The following is a 14802-nucleotide window of genomic DNA, read 5'->3' as shown; positions in this document are numbered from 1 at the left end:
CGGCTGAGGGCGCAATACGCTTGCGTCAAGACTGTGGACGTGAACGGTTGTTTTCTTGACTGTTAGTTTCAGTATTTTACGATAGCCTACGTGATGTTCCCGTTACCTATTCAGTCAGCCTGTCTCTTTTTGCCTGTCGTCACCCTGCAAGCCTGATCTTTTATTTTAAGTAACCATACAGCCAATATACAGGCTATCGTTTTTTAATCTATTGAAAATTCACCTTATGGATAGCCTAATATGCAAATATAAAAACGAACCACATCAAACATCCATTTATATAAACTGGAACACTAGAAAATGACTTCCTGGTTATTTAACCACGTAATACTGTGTAAGTTTATATTTTGACAACGTGCAATCAATTAACAAGCAGTCAAAATCAAGGGTGAATCCTGCCATCTAGTGTTTAATAATGTAAAGTGTAGGCTAATGTTTAGATAACGTAATGTATGATTATGTAGGCCTACCAGTATGCATGGAGATGAAAAGAAACAAATGTAGGCTAATCAAAGTAACTTAATTCTCTTTGACACATTCGGTAAAAAAAATGAATAAAAGCCGTAACAATTCTTCATTTCTTTGTAGCTACATGATGTTGACAGGTGCTGTAGTCACGGTCGGCCGTTTTAGTTAATCAATCCGTCATTCAATACTTGTTCAGTAGAAAAAACAAGGAGACTTATCATCCAATCGTAGTAGGTCTGGCATAGCAACGGAAATCGAGATTTTCTATGCTTTCAGATTGATTGGAGTTAATCAGGAGTTTCGTTTTTCCTCCACTAGGGCCACCAGAAGACTGCTGGTACTTCACCCACGGCAGAGCACAGTTAAGCTTCAGGCCGCCCAAGAAGACATTTGAATAAATGCACCTGTGTTCTCTTGTCAGACTCTGTGAAGCCAAAGGACTACAAACTGGACAAAAGACCGAGAAACGGTAAGTGAAAGCTTAACAGTGTTCTTTATTTGAATCAAAGAGAATATTTTTGTACAACTCATTTGAACAGGAAATACTTTTAGTTCGCAAACTACAGCTTTGCATGTACATCAACTCTGAATTACATATTTAAAAACATCGTTTTTTCAATTTCTGGTCTAGTTTATAAAACATGACATAAGACACCAATTAAGCACTCCTGACAGAAAGCAGGATATGATGTCCAACACACAAGAAGAACTTCCTTTCTTTCTTTTGAGAACTTAATTTTTCTTGTACACGCACAGAAAGTGTCCTCCACTTGGAGAACAAAAACAGGGAATCTCATTCACCCATGAAAAGTTGGTTTCCCAAGAGCTACACACAGATACAGTCCTGTAAGACAAAGCATGTGTAAGATAGATAGGACATCTTCCTAGCCCAAAGACTACAGTCATATTAGGGAATCAAGACACTGCGTAGAGATGGGATTAGGTTCCCTGTCCTTTTTAGGTCCTCAAACTGTGCTCCCTATGTGGCAGTCAGGCACAAGGACAAGCTTTCAGCCGAAAGTCTACCAAGGAGATATTAAGAGATTCTGTTAGAGTGTGTTTTTAAATATAAATGAGTAATCGGTAGCCTGGTCCCAAATCTATGTGGCTCCAGCCGGACTGGTTATCTTCCCCACAGAGACCAAAACAAACAGAGACCAAAACAAACAGACCCTCGTGAGAACATGGTTTAAGAGACAGGTTCGATTGCTACCAGCTCATGCTTGTTAAGACGTAAGGACTTGTAGTTCAGTAACAAACCTGCTTCAATTTGGGAAAAAAGGACAAAGGTTAAAAATCTAATTAATTAATACTGAAACTTAAAAAAGACAAATATCCTATTTAAGTCCAAAGGAAAAACATAGCAAATATTTTTACAAAACATAATATCACATCACAAATGCACTCCCAAATTAAAACAGTGAAAAAAATGGTGCGCAAAAGGAAATCTAGTGAAGAGAGCAATTTAAGACACCAATAAATAGCCAGTGTTTTAACCAATCAGGAGCTTCCGTGGTTCATACACCGTAGTCCCGACCACCTGTCCTACCCTCTAATCTCACCCCTGTTCCCTCTCCAAAACAAATCAAAAAACCATAAATATAAAAGCATCTTCTTTATATTCCATGTCAAAAAAGTACATAAATAAATACAAAATTAATAAAACCTGTTCTTGTCGTTAGTATAAAAATTGATAATAAAAAAGGAAAAATCTTTAGTCAGGTCTATTGATCTTGTCCATCTTGTCTTGAAGAACAGCTGTTTTTATTGTTCTGTTCATATGTGTTTGTTTCCATATGGCTGAGTTTTGTCTATTTGAACTGGTCTGGAATCAGGTTCATCTGAGAGTGGATACTCGTAGGTGGGCTCGAGATGCCCTCTGACCAATCAGACATGTTGGAATGTGGAGATGAGCTGGACCATTGGTCAGGAGATCCGGGGGAGGGAGTTAGAAAGGGGTGGTCGGGCACCTGAAGCTGGTGATTAGGTGTGTTGTCCATGGGGCCAGAGTAGCTGTGCTGGGATGGAGGGGTGAGGAACTGGGTTCCCAGGATCTGGGTCTCCTGGGGCATGATGGTGTGGACGGGCATGGAGCGACCTGACCCGTCGGACCCACTCAGCTCGCTGCTCAGGAAGCTCTGGCTGAGGTTCTGGCCGCCCGTGGTGGAGTTGGAATTCTGGTGCTGGAGCTGGATGTTCTGCCGGGAGTGGATCTGGTTCTGGTGCTGCTGCATCAGGTGGTTGGAGGAGCCCAGGTGGCTGGTCTGCATGCTCTGGTAGCCCATGATCTGGGACAGGGTCGCCGTGGAAACACCATGGAGATTTCCCATCATTCCGTGGGACATGGGTGGGCCTTGGTTGAACCCTCCCTGCTGGGCCATGCCAGCGTGCTGCATCCTGGACACCCAATCACACTGGCCGCCGTGGCCCCCAGCGCCGCCCATGACCATACTCATGGTGCCCTGGCTGCTGGGGCTGGAAACGGGCATGTGGGAGAGACGCGGAGGGTTGGGGTCAAAGGTCATGCGCCCCATGTCCTGCTGACCCTTGCCCATGCCCATCTGACCCATGTGGGCGTCGCCATTGCCCTGCAGGTGGTTGAGGGACATGGGTGGGGACTGGTGGAAGGGGGACGTCATCGGGGGGGACGCCACATCGGAGAGGTACCCGTGAGGGGACTCCAGGGAGTCGACGGGGGACAGGACGGACGAGGTGTCCAGCAGGTTCCCCTTCCCGTCCACCGACTTCTTCTTCTTCACCCTCATCTCCTTCCCTCCATCCTTCCCTCCTTTCCCCCCGGAGCCGGGCTTGCGGACCTTCTTCCCCGAGGGCGTGGGCTTGAGGCTGCCCAGGTACCCGTTGGGCGAGCAGAGCGGCGGGGACAGGCTGTTGGCGCTGAGCGGCCCGCTGTGGAGCCCGGGGCTCCTCACCAGGTTGTACTCGTCCAGCAGACGGACGATGTCGTGGTGCATGCGCTCCTGGGCGATATCCCGGGGCAACTGGTCCAGGTGGTCGGTGATCTCACGGTTGGCAAAGTGCTCCAGGAGGACCTTGGCTGTCTCGTAGCTGCCCTCCCTGGCTGCCAGGAACAGAGGAGTCTCCTCCTGGAATAACACACACACAGGAAGCAGACATAACGTCAGACCACTGGCGTAAACACATTTGCTGTGACCGACATGAGTGTGAAAAGGTGTAATTTTATAACCCTCTGAAACCCTATGCAAAACATATATTTACAACTTCTATGAAGGCCATATGTTTGTTCCCAATAAAAATGTACAAAGCCACAAGTTTACAACTCAAAAGAATGTAAAAGCCATTTGTTTTTAACGTCCTTTGGGCCTACATATGGTGCCCAGACGGTCACTGGGCTGGAGGGCGGCCATATTGTTTACCTTGTTGTTCTGCATGTCCTTGTTGGCTCCGTTCTTCAGCAGCACCATGGCAGCCTCCACATTGTTCACGGCTGCTGCCCAATGAAGGGCAGATTTACCTGGAGAGAGCAGGAAAAAAGCGAGAGAGAGGAAGAGAAGGGGAAAGAGATGGAGAAGATGAATTGAGTAGATATAACCCACATTGCTAACCTACCCACAGTTTAGTCACAGCGTGCGGCGTTAGGCGAGATAAGACAAAGAAGTGCAGCCAGGGGAACGTACCGGCATCGTCGATGGCGTTGGCGTCAGCGTGGCAGTTGATAAGCTCTTCCACCATGCCCTCCACGGCCAGACGGGCAGCCAGGATCAGGGGGGTGGTGCCGTCATGCATGCGCGCGTCGAGGTCGGTGGCCCGATTTCGGATCAAAATCTGGAGAGAACGGTAGAATGGAGAACCTTGTTATCACATAAGAACCCCATGATTTTTTGATACGCTTTTTTGGGCGTGACTTATATACACTTATATAAGTTATGTCATCGTTCTTCATTCATTCAACATGTTCCTTTTGTGACAAGACCCCGGAGGGGAAGGGACGGACCTGGAACACGCCCTGCGCGTCGGCGGCCACGGCCGCGTGCAGCGGCGTCCGGCCCATGTTGTCCTGGACGTTGGCGTCGGCGCTGGACTCCAGCAGGCGCTTGGCGGCGTCGGAGCGGGCGTAGCGCGCCGCCAGGTGGAGGGCCGTCTCGCCCGTGCGGTCCGTCTGGTTGTGGAGGTTGGCGCCCTGGTAGATGAAGTCGGAGATGATCTCGGCAGACGGGTCCTCCTCCTCCTCCAGGTTCCCCGTCTCCAGGCCTCCCCCGCTGCACGAGGCGATCATCAGGGGGGTGAAGCCATCTGTGGTGGGGGGAGGGAGAGAGAAAGAGAATGAGACCAGATGTTTGGACGGTGTACATGTATTGTATTCAAGCCGAGTCATGTCGACAGTAGGCAATATGTGACCTTCAAAACTATCCACCAATCCGGCGGGAGGACGAGGGCGCCCGGGTACTCACCGGGTCCTCTGACGTTTACGTCCATGCAGTCGTTCTCGATCTCTCCCTGCGGTGGCGTGGGGGCGATGGAGGGGATGCGCAGGTCGGCCGCGTCCAAATGTTGTTGCGTCCACTTCCTGTGGTCGGTGTGGTCGTCCAGGTCCAGCATGGCCTGCTCCTCAAACTGACACACGACGACACGGCACTTTACAAACACACTCTTCTCCAAAACAAAGTATTACGGAGAGCGGCCGTCTCCTAAATATGATGTCATACCCTGAAGCGCCTGGAGTCTGGCTCCTCCTCCCCCCACTCTGTGTGCGTATCGTCCATCAGATTGATGTCAGAGTTCTTCAGAGGCCTGGAGGACGTGTATAGAGAAAAAGGTTAGATACCGTAGGTTATACATGACGCGCACACACACAACACAGTTCTGTTATCCAGCTTCGTGCTACTTACTTGAGTCCCACAGAATCCTCCCCGACAGGCTCCCTGCGCTTCTTCTTGCTGGGCTCCGACACCTTGAAGCCCTCGGGGAACCACAGCTGGCCGTGCTCCCTCCTCCTCTTCCTGCTCACCAGCACGCCCAGGCAGACAAAGCCCAGCGCGGCCAGCCCCAGGAACACCACGTACATGGGGTACAGCTCTGTGGAGGGCGGGGTGGGTCTCACACCTGGAGGAGAGAGGAGAGCTCAGACTACGGGGGGGGGGGGCCGTGGCGGGAGCACGGTGGAGATGTTTCGCACGTCAGAGCGAAAGGAAAAAGGCGAAGGGGAGGGGGGGGCGGGTTCACTCACTGGTGACGGCCTCGATGTAGGGGACGTTGAGATTCCCACTGGAGGCAAGCGCTCCGAGGAAGGCTGCCACATCGGTGGCGCTCTGGAAGCACTCTTGGGACTGCTGGTAGCACTGGCGGTTATCGATCTCCAGGTACACCACTGACCTAGAGAGAGAAGGGGGAGGAGCAAAGGGGGTGGGGCGAACGAGGAGAGCGGGATGGGAGGGAAGAGGAGAAGAGTCAGGCTCTCGTCGAAACCCTACAGATCTACAGAGCAGGGCTGTACTCTGTGTCTGTGTGGCTTACTGCTGGTCATGTGACTCACCCTTTGACCTGCATGGGGTCCAGTTCCCTGCGTCGGCGGGGGCTGATCATGGAGCTCACGCCCTCCTTCATCTGGCCCAGGACGTTGGCCGGCACCCCGGCCCAGTCGGGCCAGCCCTCGGTGGAGCGCTTGACGTTGTGCTTGGCCAGCTCCTGCTCGCTGCCGTAGTACGGGAAGATCATGGGCTCGCCGTTGGCGTCGCGGCGGAAGATCACGTTGGTGTGGAGCACGCTGCTGAGCTCGCGGAGGAACGCCGACGAGCCGTTCCTCAGCTGCTCCGGGGCGATGTGGATCACCAGGACCAGGTGGCCGTCGGCCAGCTTCTCGGGCATGTTGTTGGCGCAGTCCAGCCCGTCCCACTCGCACTCGGCGTTGTTGCATCCCTGGTCGCAGTGGCCATCCGCATAGTGGTCCTTACAGTACTGGTCATACAGAGGACTGGGAGGGAGAGAGGTAGGGATGGGGGGTAGAAGAATATATTTGTATTTCCTTTTTTTTTATGATTGTTCTGTAATAAACTAGTTACAAAGTTTCTAAACTTCTAAGAGCTCAGTCAATGACGGCAGAGAAGTAAGTAAGACTCTATTTATATTTTATATATAAAATCAATAAAACATAAATACAAGTGATAAAAGTAATAATTAAAATAGCAACAATAATATAACTAATTAAAGTAGTAAAACCGTTCTGAGATAAAACTACTTAAATGCTTCGGTAAAAAGGTAGGTTTTAAGCTGTCATTTAAAAATGTCTAGCGTGTTTGCTTCCCTTATATTTATTGGTAATTTGTGAGAAGGGTTTAGAGGCCAGAGAAGGGTTTAGAGGCCAGAGGGGGGTTTAGAGGCCTGAGGGGGGTTTAGAGGCCTGAGGGGGGTTTAGAGGCCAGAGGAGGGTTTAGAGGCCAGAGGGGGGTTTAGGACCGCGGTTGTAGACTCACTTGCACTGCCCTTCTTGGCTCTGGCAGTCGAAGCCATCGTACAGACACCCGGGGCTGTTGCACTGCTCGTCGCACTTCCCGTCGTTGAAGTAGCGCCAGCACTGGAGCGCCGCCGAACAGTTCTGCCAGGGGTCGTCGAAGTTCAGCGAGCAGTCGCCGCCGTCCCAGCCGCACGCGTGGTTGTTGCACAGCGAGTCGCAGATGTGGTTGCCCGCCCACTCGTCGCACTGCTGGATCTCGCAGCTCACCTCCACCTGTTAATCAGGACAGGCGTCAGTCATTGGTTGGTTCGAACCAGGAAAAGAACCATACTGTGTGTGACTAGATAATGATCTTAGATAATCATGTCAATCAAGCCTATCAAATCTATGATATCGCGCCCATCACCTCGGGAGGGGGGGTGATGTCCCTGCCGAAGCCGCCAGGGAAGGAGTAGTCCAGGATGTGGCAGAGCAGGCCATTGAAGTGGGAGGGGCAGCTGCAGTGGAAGTAGGGGGCGTCGGTGATGCCCTGGCAGGTGCCGCCGTTGTAGCAGGGGTTGGAGTTGCAGGGGCTGTCGGTGGGGGTCTGGCACTCCGGCCCCGTGAAGGTGACGGGGCAGAGGCAGCGGGGGCTCAGGTGACCCGACACGCACGTGCCGCCATTCCTGCAGTTCAGGCTGCCGCAGGAACGCGAGTCGTACTCGCAGGAGGAGCCGGTGTAGCCCTGGAGGACACAAGCAAGGGTCAGAGGTCAGACATGAGCAGGGGTTGGAGGGCGAACTTCTAAGGCTTTGTTTTGGAATTGTGGATGGTTCTAGAAGGTCGCTGCTCTACTCACCGGTGGACACTTGCAGATGAAACCATGCGGCGTGTTGCTGGCCACGGCGCATGTTCCACCGTTCCTGCAAGGCCGGCCCTTGCAGCCGTCGAACACCTTGTCACAGCGTTGGCCTGGACACCACGGAGAGAGAGGGGCAGGGGTTACTCATAATAACAAATACATCTTTGTGTCTGTCTCTGTGTGTGTGTGTGTGTGTGTGTGTGTGGTAGCAGCGTGTTCTGGCAGCTTACCTGTGTATCCTGTCCGGCACTCGCAGCGGTAGCTGTTGGTCAGCTGGATGCAGTTGTAGGACCCTCGGGGGTCGCAGGGGTCGGACAGACACTCGTTGACATCGCCCTCGCAGCGCTCGCCCACGTAGCCGGCGGGACACTGGCAGTGGTAGCCCCCCACCCGGTCTACACACTTGCCCTTGTTGAAGCACTTGGGCTCATTGGTCAGGGGGTCCGTGGAGGGGTTGCAGTCATCCAGGTTTATCTCACAGTGAACGCCTGTGAGGAGAGGGGGGGGGGGAGGGGGGGATGTTCAATGATCTGGTATTGTTTATCATATGCACCTTCCTGCCACCGAAAATTCCTTGTTTGCGTGAACTTACATGGCGAATGAAAGCCCATTCTGTTTCTGGTGAGTTAGTGTGTGTGCGTGTGTGTGTGCCAGCGTGTGTGTGTGTGTGTGTACCTTGTGTCCCTCTGGGGCAGGAGCACTTGTAGGTGTTGATAAGATCGATGCAGGTGCCTCCGTTCTGGCAGGGCTGGGACAGACACTCGTTGATCTCCTTGGAGCAGTTCACACCATGGTAGCCTGGGAGACACTGCACACACACAGAACACTGTTCAGACACACCATCCCTGGGCCCTAACGAAAATATGATCTTTATAGTGTATGATGTGCCCTTGACGCACATGAATATGAAACATAGAAACCAGAACCTAGCTCCAAAACGTACAAAATGATTGTCTGAGTGTGTGTGCTGAATGCTCCATAAGCCCCTCCTACCTCACAGCTGTAACCCCCCAAGTAGTCGGTGCAGGTGGCACCGTTGTGGCAGGGGTTGGGGGAGCACTCGTCCACCTGGTCCTGACAGTAGCTGCCCGTGTAGCCCGCCTGGCAGCGACAGTAGTGGGTGTTCCCCGCGTCCAGGCACTGGCCAGAGTTCCTGCACAGGTGGGCCACCTCCACGCCTGACACGACCAGCAGGGGGCAGACGTTAGAGCCCAACTGCTCGTTCAAATGTGTACACAGACAAACAGGCGGGCAGACAGGGCACGCGCACACTCTCACTGGTTCCAAGCACTCTATATTGTTCCCAGACACAAACGCTTTCCCTCTCTGAGGACACCGACGCTCGCACGCACACGCATGCTGCAGAGGGATGTTACCTTGCCGCTTGGCTGCCACTTCGCAGGACACGCTGGGGATGTCACAGTAGAGTCCTGTCCAGCCCGTCTGACACTGGCAGGTGTAGGACGCCCCCTGCTGCCAGCACGAGCCCCCGTTCTTACAGGGGGACGAGTCACACCAACGCACCAGGTTCTGAGGAGGAGAGCGGGAAAACACACATTCCAGACACGCATTTAGTAGACACCATTTGGCGACGGGTCAGATGATCAAATGCCCTCAGCAGTCATGGCCGTGTAGGGCCGCCCTAAGTCCTTGTGCCGTCAAGATGGCTGCCTATGACTCCCCATCCCTCGGTGACCTCACTGCCCCTAGTAAAGATGGCCGTCATCCCCCTTACCTGGCAGTCGATCCCAATGTATCCTTGAGGGCAGGTGCACATGTAGGTGCCGTAGCTGTCCAGGCATGTGCCCCCATTCTGGCAGGGCTTGGAGTCGCACTCGTTGATGTCATGTTGGCAGTAGATGCCGGTGAAGCCAGGGAGACACAGGCAGGTGAAGGCATTGATCCCATCCATGCAGGTGCCTCCATTGAAGCAGGAACTAGGGAGACACAAGAGGCCAGGGGGAGGGGTTAACACTCTGGATGCAGAGACAGGTCTTAGCTCATGAGACGAGCTAACAGAGAGTCAGCGAGCTTGCTAGCTGGCTAGCTAGTACTGAGTGAGCTAGCATAGCGTAGCACGGTGTCTGAGTGCATGTCATCCAGGGGGGGGGGGGGGGGGGGGGGGGGGGGGGGGGGGAGTCTCCATACCTCTCAGTGCAGTCATTGGTGTTGATCTCACAGTTGATGCCGCTGAAGCCAGGGGGGCAGGAGCAGGTGTAGCTGTTGACACAGTCTGTGCAGTTGGCCCCGTTCTTGCAGGGGTTGCTCTCGCACTCGTTGATGTCCTCCTCGCAGCGCCCCCCGCGGAAGCCCAGCAAGCATGTGCACACAAAGCTGTCCACGCCGTCCCGGCACAGGCCTCCGTTACTGCAGGGGTCTGGGGACACAGGGGGGGGGGGGGGGGGAGGGGGGAGGTCAGATTGACTGATGCAGATGCAGTTTGAGTCCCACGGGCAGAGCCGGGGCCTGAGGGGCGTCCTGACTAAGATGGCGTCCGGTCTTACTGGGCTTGCAGTCGTCTATGTCCGTCTCGCACTTCTGGCCGGTGTAGCCGGGGCGACAGTTGCACTGGTAGCTGCCCACCGTGTTGTGGCACGTGGCGCCGTTGCGACATGGACTCTTCACACACTCGTTGATGTCTATCTCACAGGTCTGGCCTGTAGGGGAGGGAGGGAGGGAGGAAATGAATTACAGGAAGACGGATAAATGAATGGTTTGACGGAAAGATGGATGGATGCATATATGGATGAATACATTGCTAGACAGCTGGGTAGAGGGATGGATGTGGGTGTTTACCTTGCCAGCCCTCGGGGCAGACACATGAGAAGCTCTGGTAGTCCTCGGACTCCTTGCACACCCCTCCGTTCTTGCAGGGCCGGGGGCTGCAGGGGGCGAGCAGGGTCTCGCACGTCTCACCTTGGGATGGAGGGGCTCACAGTTAATACCTGGCCTGCCTTGGCGAGTGTGTGCCATAACACGCAGCCATGCCTACTACAAAGACCCATTAGACCCCACAATATCAAAACACGCCACCTAGATTCACTGCTATGCAAACACTCATCTCCTATTAAATGTTTTTTTTTTTTCTTTTGTGTTTTGGGGCTGAGTGAGGACTACTATGCTCCCTTCTGCAATACTAGCGGTTTGCCCCCCGCCGGCCCCAGTAGTGACATCAGCTTTTAAAGCCCACTTTCCATCCACTTCCCTATCCGTTTCCACAGCAACCTGACCAGGCAGGAAGTGCCATGCCGTTTCCTGCTATTGTGCAAGGTCACAGACAGGAAACAGGAAGTAGACGTACAGGGAATGGAACTGGCCTCTGTTCCCAGCCCCGGCCGACTCACAGGGTATGTTATTCCAAAACGCACACACACACACACACACACACACAGTTATCCCAACTCAGCAGATGCTGGGCGGATTTTTCCACTTTGAGTAAAATGGACCATGATACAGGCTGGGCCTGTTTTCCATACATCTAGAGGTCCATGGTAACCTGGTGCTCTCTAAAACAACACTCTACGAGATAAAGCAATGTACAGAATAACATGAGTGTGTGTCCGGTGTCCAAACAGCACGTATGTCGCTTATTAGCCAAAAGTTAACAGTGAGAAGTTGGATCCTCCATGGGAAAGCACACTTCAGGTGTGGGACATGGTGGATGTGTGTGTGTGTGGTGTGTGACCAGACCAGCCCCAGGTATGTGTGTGTGTCTGTGGGTGTGTGTGTGTGACCAGAGCCACAGCTCGGTCAGGGCCGTACCAGTGTAGGGCAGCACACAGTTGCACTTGTATCCGGCCACGTCGTCGATGCAGCTGCCCTGGTTCAGGCAGGGGTTGGAGCCACACTCGTTGATGTTAGTCTGACAGTTAGGACCTGCAGCCGTGGCGAGGATTGGAGAACACACACGTGTTAGAGAGCCACACTCAGAACACCGCACACACAAACGGGTAGACAGAAAGACTGAGAGAGAGAAAGAGAGAAGGAGAGAAAGAGAGAGAGAGAGACAGAGAGAGAGAGAGAGAGACATAGAGAGAGAGAGAGAGAGAGACAGAGAGAGACAGAGAGAGAGAGAGAGAGAGAGAGAGAGAGAGAGAGAGAAAGAGAAAGAGAGAAAGAGAGAGAGACAGAGAGAGAGAGAGAGAGAGAGAGAGAGACCGGTGTTATGGAGCTTACTGACCACTAAACCCAGCTCTGCAGGTACAGTGGTATCCGCTGGTCATGTCCTTGCAGGTTCCCCCGTTCATGCAGGGGTTGGACTCACACTCGTTGTTGTTGATGTCACAGTTGGGCCCGCTCCAGCCTGAGTCACACAAGCACTTATAGCTGCAACACACGCACACACAGGAAGAGGGGTGAGAAATGTACAAGAAAGTTTGTGTGTGTGTGTAAGTGGTATGAGAGTGTGTGTGTGTGTATATATGAGAGTCCACATGCGTGAGTGGTATGAGTGTGCGTGTGTGTGTGTGTGGGGGGGGTCGTGCTCACCCGTTGACCAGGTCGTGGCATCGGCCGTGGATACAGGGGTTGCTGCCACACTCGTCCACCTGTGCCAGGCAGGTGGCGTCGTTGTAGCCCTCCGGGCACAGGCAGGTGAAGCTGCTGATGCCGTCGATGCAGGTGCCGCCGTTGTGGCACGGGTTGATGACACAGTCGTCGATATTGATGTTGCACATGGTGCCTGGAAGAGAGGGGCAACACAGATATTCGATGAGACTTCGAAATAAGACCTGTGCATATTTACAATCGTTTGTTAGATGGATATAAAATACATATTTATGTAAACGTGCCCAAAACTCCTATGCTAGCCCACAGACAATTACAATGAGCATCCCCCCAACATGTCCAATGGTATTAGGATATGACCAGTGTATTAGCATTCAGGGCATGTTGGACTATTGTGTCGTGAGCACAGCTGGCCAGCATGCTCTGGTATTCTTTAATCCTGCATAAGTAGCTGAGCAGTGGGGACAATGCAGCAAGGGCTGTGGCCCCGGGGCTGAGGGCCCTGGAGAGAGTAGGAGGAGGAGGCTAGCCTGGGGGGGATTAGCCCCAGCCTCTCTCCCTCTCTATCTGTCGGTCTCTCCGTCGCTCTCTGTCTGTTTCTGTCTGTCTCTGCCAATAATAAAGAGGCAGACTGGTGAATAGGGGTAGAGGGGGGGAGTTTCAGCTGGGGGTTCGGGGGGGGTGGGTGAGGGTGGGTGGGGGGTTGCAGCAGCTCAGATCTGTTATCCTGTGACAATGGGCCACACAAAGGCCCCGCCTTCACCTCCCCCCCCCCCCCCACCCCCCAAAGGGCAGCTTGGGGAGGGCCAGCTTCACCCACTGCTGGTTTCAGGGACAGAAGGCCAGGGCCCCATTTCACACGCGGCCGAGCAACAATTAACCCCCGTCGGATAACTCCCCTCCCCTCGCCGTCTTTCCTCCAGCCTCCCTAGACCCCCCCCCCCCCACCTCCCACCTCCCCCCCCCTGCCTCAATTCTCTTCATCAATCAGAGAGGGGGAGGCCCAACTGCCTGTTGTACAATGACAATGCCCCTCTGTCCAAGAGCCTTGCCCTACCCCCCCCCCCCCACACACACACACCTCCCCTCCCTCCCCTGCACACTGAAAAGAGGACAAAGATGGGGGGGGGGGGGGGTGCAACAGCCTGCACCCACTTCTACCATCCCCTTCATGTAGAAAAGTCCACACACATACGCATGCACGAAAACACTTGGAACCGGTCAAACCAGGCCATGAAAGCAGACCCTCTTGGGAACATCGTGATGGTATCTACTTCGTGGACAGTTTGTGGAAAGTTTTTTCGTGTTTTTTTTTTTCACATCAATGTCAACACAAAGGGAAAAGTTGCCCAGTGAGTTTATTCCACACAGTGTGTCAGGATCAGGTCAAGATTTTGGATTTGGTTTGGTACAGGAAAAACTGTTACTGCTTGAGTGAACAGCAGACATGCGTTTAAAAGGTCAGGCTCTTCCTTCTAAAAAGATCTCCTTTCAGTCTCTTTCAGAGCTAGGCGTTGTAGAGCCTTTTCATGGGCAGAACAAAAGCCGCTACCTGAGTGTGTGTGTGTGAGTGTGTGTGTGTGTGAGTGTTTGTGTGTGTGTCCTCCATGTAGAACCTGACACCACTGTTCTGTTGGAGTGGGTCCGCTAGCCACCTGTTCCCTGTGCCCCTCCCCCAGGCCCAGGGGACCACCCCCTCCCCTCCCTGGCCCCGCCCAGCACTCACCTGTGTAGCCTGGCTCACACGCACACTCGTAGCCATTGATCTTGTCGATGCACCTGCCGTAGTCGCAGGGCTTGCTCTTACAGTCGTCCAGGTTCACCTCGCAGTTGAAACCTGGTGGGACGCCACGATGCAGGGGATGGCATTATTATGGTTGGCAATATTATCGTTTTATGTTTACTGTTTATGTTTACTGTATGTGCACCTGCCCACCAAAGTAAATTCCTTGTTTGTGTACACTTACTTGGCGAATAAACACATTTCGGATTTGGATTCTGATGAGACTGCTACTGTAGTCATGAGGTGATGTCATTAGTGTGTCTGTAGGCACTGTCTGACAACTGTCTGTGATCTTCTCCTTTGTGTTTGCCCCAAGGCTGTTTGTGTGTGTGTTCCCAGTGTGTGCGTGTGTGTGTGTTTGTGTGGGTTCTTCCCAGTGTGTGTGTGTTTGTGTGTATGTGTGGGTTATTCCCAGTGTGTGTGTATGTGTGTGTGTGGGTTCTTCCCAGTGTATGTGTGTGTGTGTGTGTGTGGGGGGGGGTTCTTCCCAGTGTGTGTGTGTGTGTGTGTGGGGGGGGGGGGGTTCTTCCCAGTGTGTGTGTGAGTTCTTCCCAGTGTGTGTGTGTGTGTTCTTCCCAGTGTGTATGTGTATGTGTGTGTTCTTCCCAGTGTGTGTGTGTTCTTCCCAGTGTGTGTGTTCTTCCCAGTGTGTATGTGTATGTGTGTGTTCTTCCCAGTGTGTGTGTGTGTGTGTGTGTTCTTCCCAGTGTGTGTGTGTGTGTGTGTGTTCTTCCCAGTGTGTGTGTGTGTGTGTGTGTGTTCTTCCCAGTGTGT

General features: G+C 53.0%; 1 protein-coding gene across 1 annotated transcript in view; it reads right to left on the bottom strand.

Annotated features, from left to right (window-relative positions):
* Window positions 1–942: 942 nt before the first annotated feature.
* LOC124484795 (neurogenic locus notch homolog protein 1-like) overlaps window positions 943–14802 on the bottom strand; it is a 28614-nt gene continuing 14754 nt past the window's right edge. The window contains exons 12-35 of the mRNA XM_047045894.1: window positions 13972–14082; window positions 12228–12420; window positions 11920–12065; window positions 11502–11615; window positions 10536–10655; window positions 10244–10396; window positions 9888–10116; window positions 9475–9676; window positions 9116–9269; window positions 8733–8917; window positions 8415–8547; window positions 7970–8227; window positions 7737–7849; window positions 7305–7622; window positions 6918–7171; window positions 5981–6418; window positions 5675–5820; window positions 5337–5550; window positions 5154–5238; window positions 4899–5061; window positions 4442–4740; window positions 4125–4272; window positions 3864–3961; window positions 943–3572 (exon numbers count right to left, since the gene is read on the bottom strand). Coding sequence (XP_046901850.1) covers window positions 2280–3572; window positions 3864–3961; window positions 4125–4272; window positions 4442–4740; window positions 4899–5061; window positions 5154–5238; window positions 5337–5550; window positions 5675–5820; window positions 5981–6418; window positions 6918–7171; window positions 7305–7622; window positions 7737–7849; window positions 7970–8227; window positions 8415–8547; window positions 8733–8917; window positions 9116–9269; window positions 9475–9676; window positions 9888–10116; window positions 10244–10396; window positions 10536–10655; window positions 11502–11615; window positions 11920–12065; window positions 12228–12420; window positions 13972–14082 — 5567 coding nt within the window. The 3' untranslated portion in view covers window positions 943–2279. The remainder of the gene's footprint in view (window positions 3573–3863; window positions 3962–4124; window positions 4273–4441; window positions 4741–4898; window positions 5062–5153; window positions 5239–5336; window positions 5551–5674; window positions 5821–5980; window positions 6419–6917; window positions 7172–7304; window positions 7623–7736; window positions 7850–7969; window positions 8228–8414; window positions 8548–8732; window positions 8918–9115; window positions 9270–9474; window positions 9677–9887; window positions 10117–10243; window positions 10397–10535; window positions 10656–11501; window positions 11616–11919; window positions 12066–12227; window positions 12421–13971; window positions 14083–14802) is intronic.

This window comes from Hypomesus transpacificus, chromosome 22 (genome assembly GCF_021917145.1).
Source record: "Hypomesus transpacificus isolate Combined female chromosome 22, fHypTra1, whole genome shotgun sequence".
NCBI lineage: Eukaryota > Metazoa > Chordata > Actinopteri > Osmeriformes > Osmeridae > Hypomesus > Hypomesus transpacificus.
Note: the sequence above shows the minus strand (reverse complement) of the source record. Positions and strands in the feature narration are given on the sequence as shown.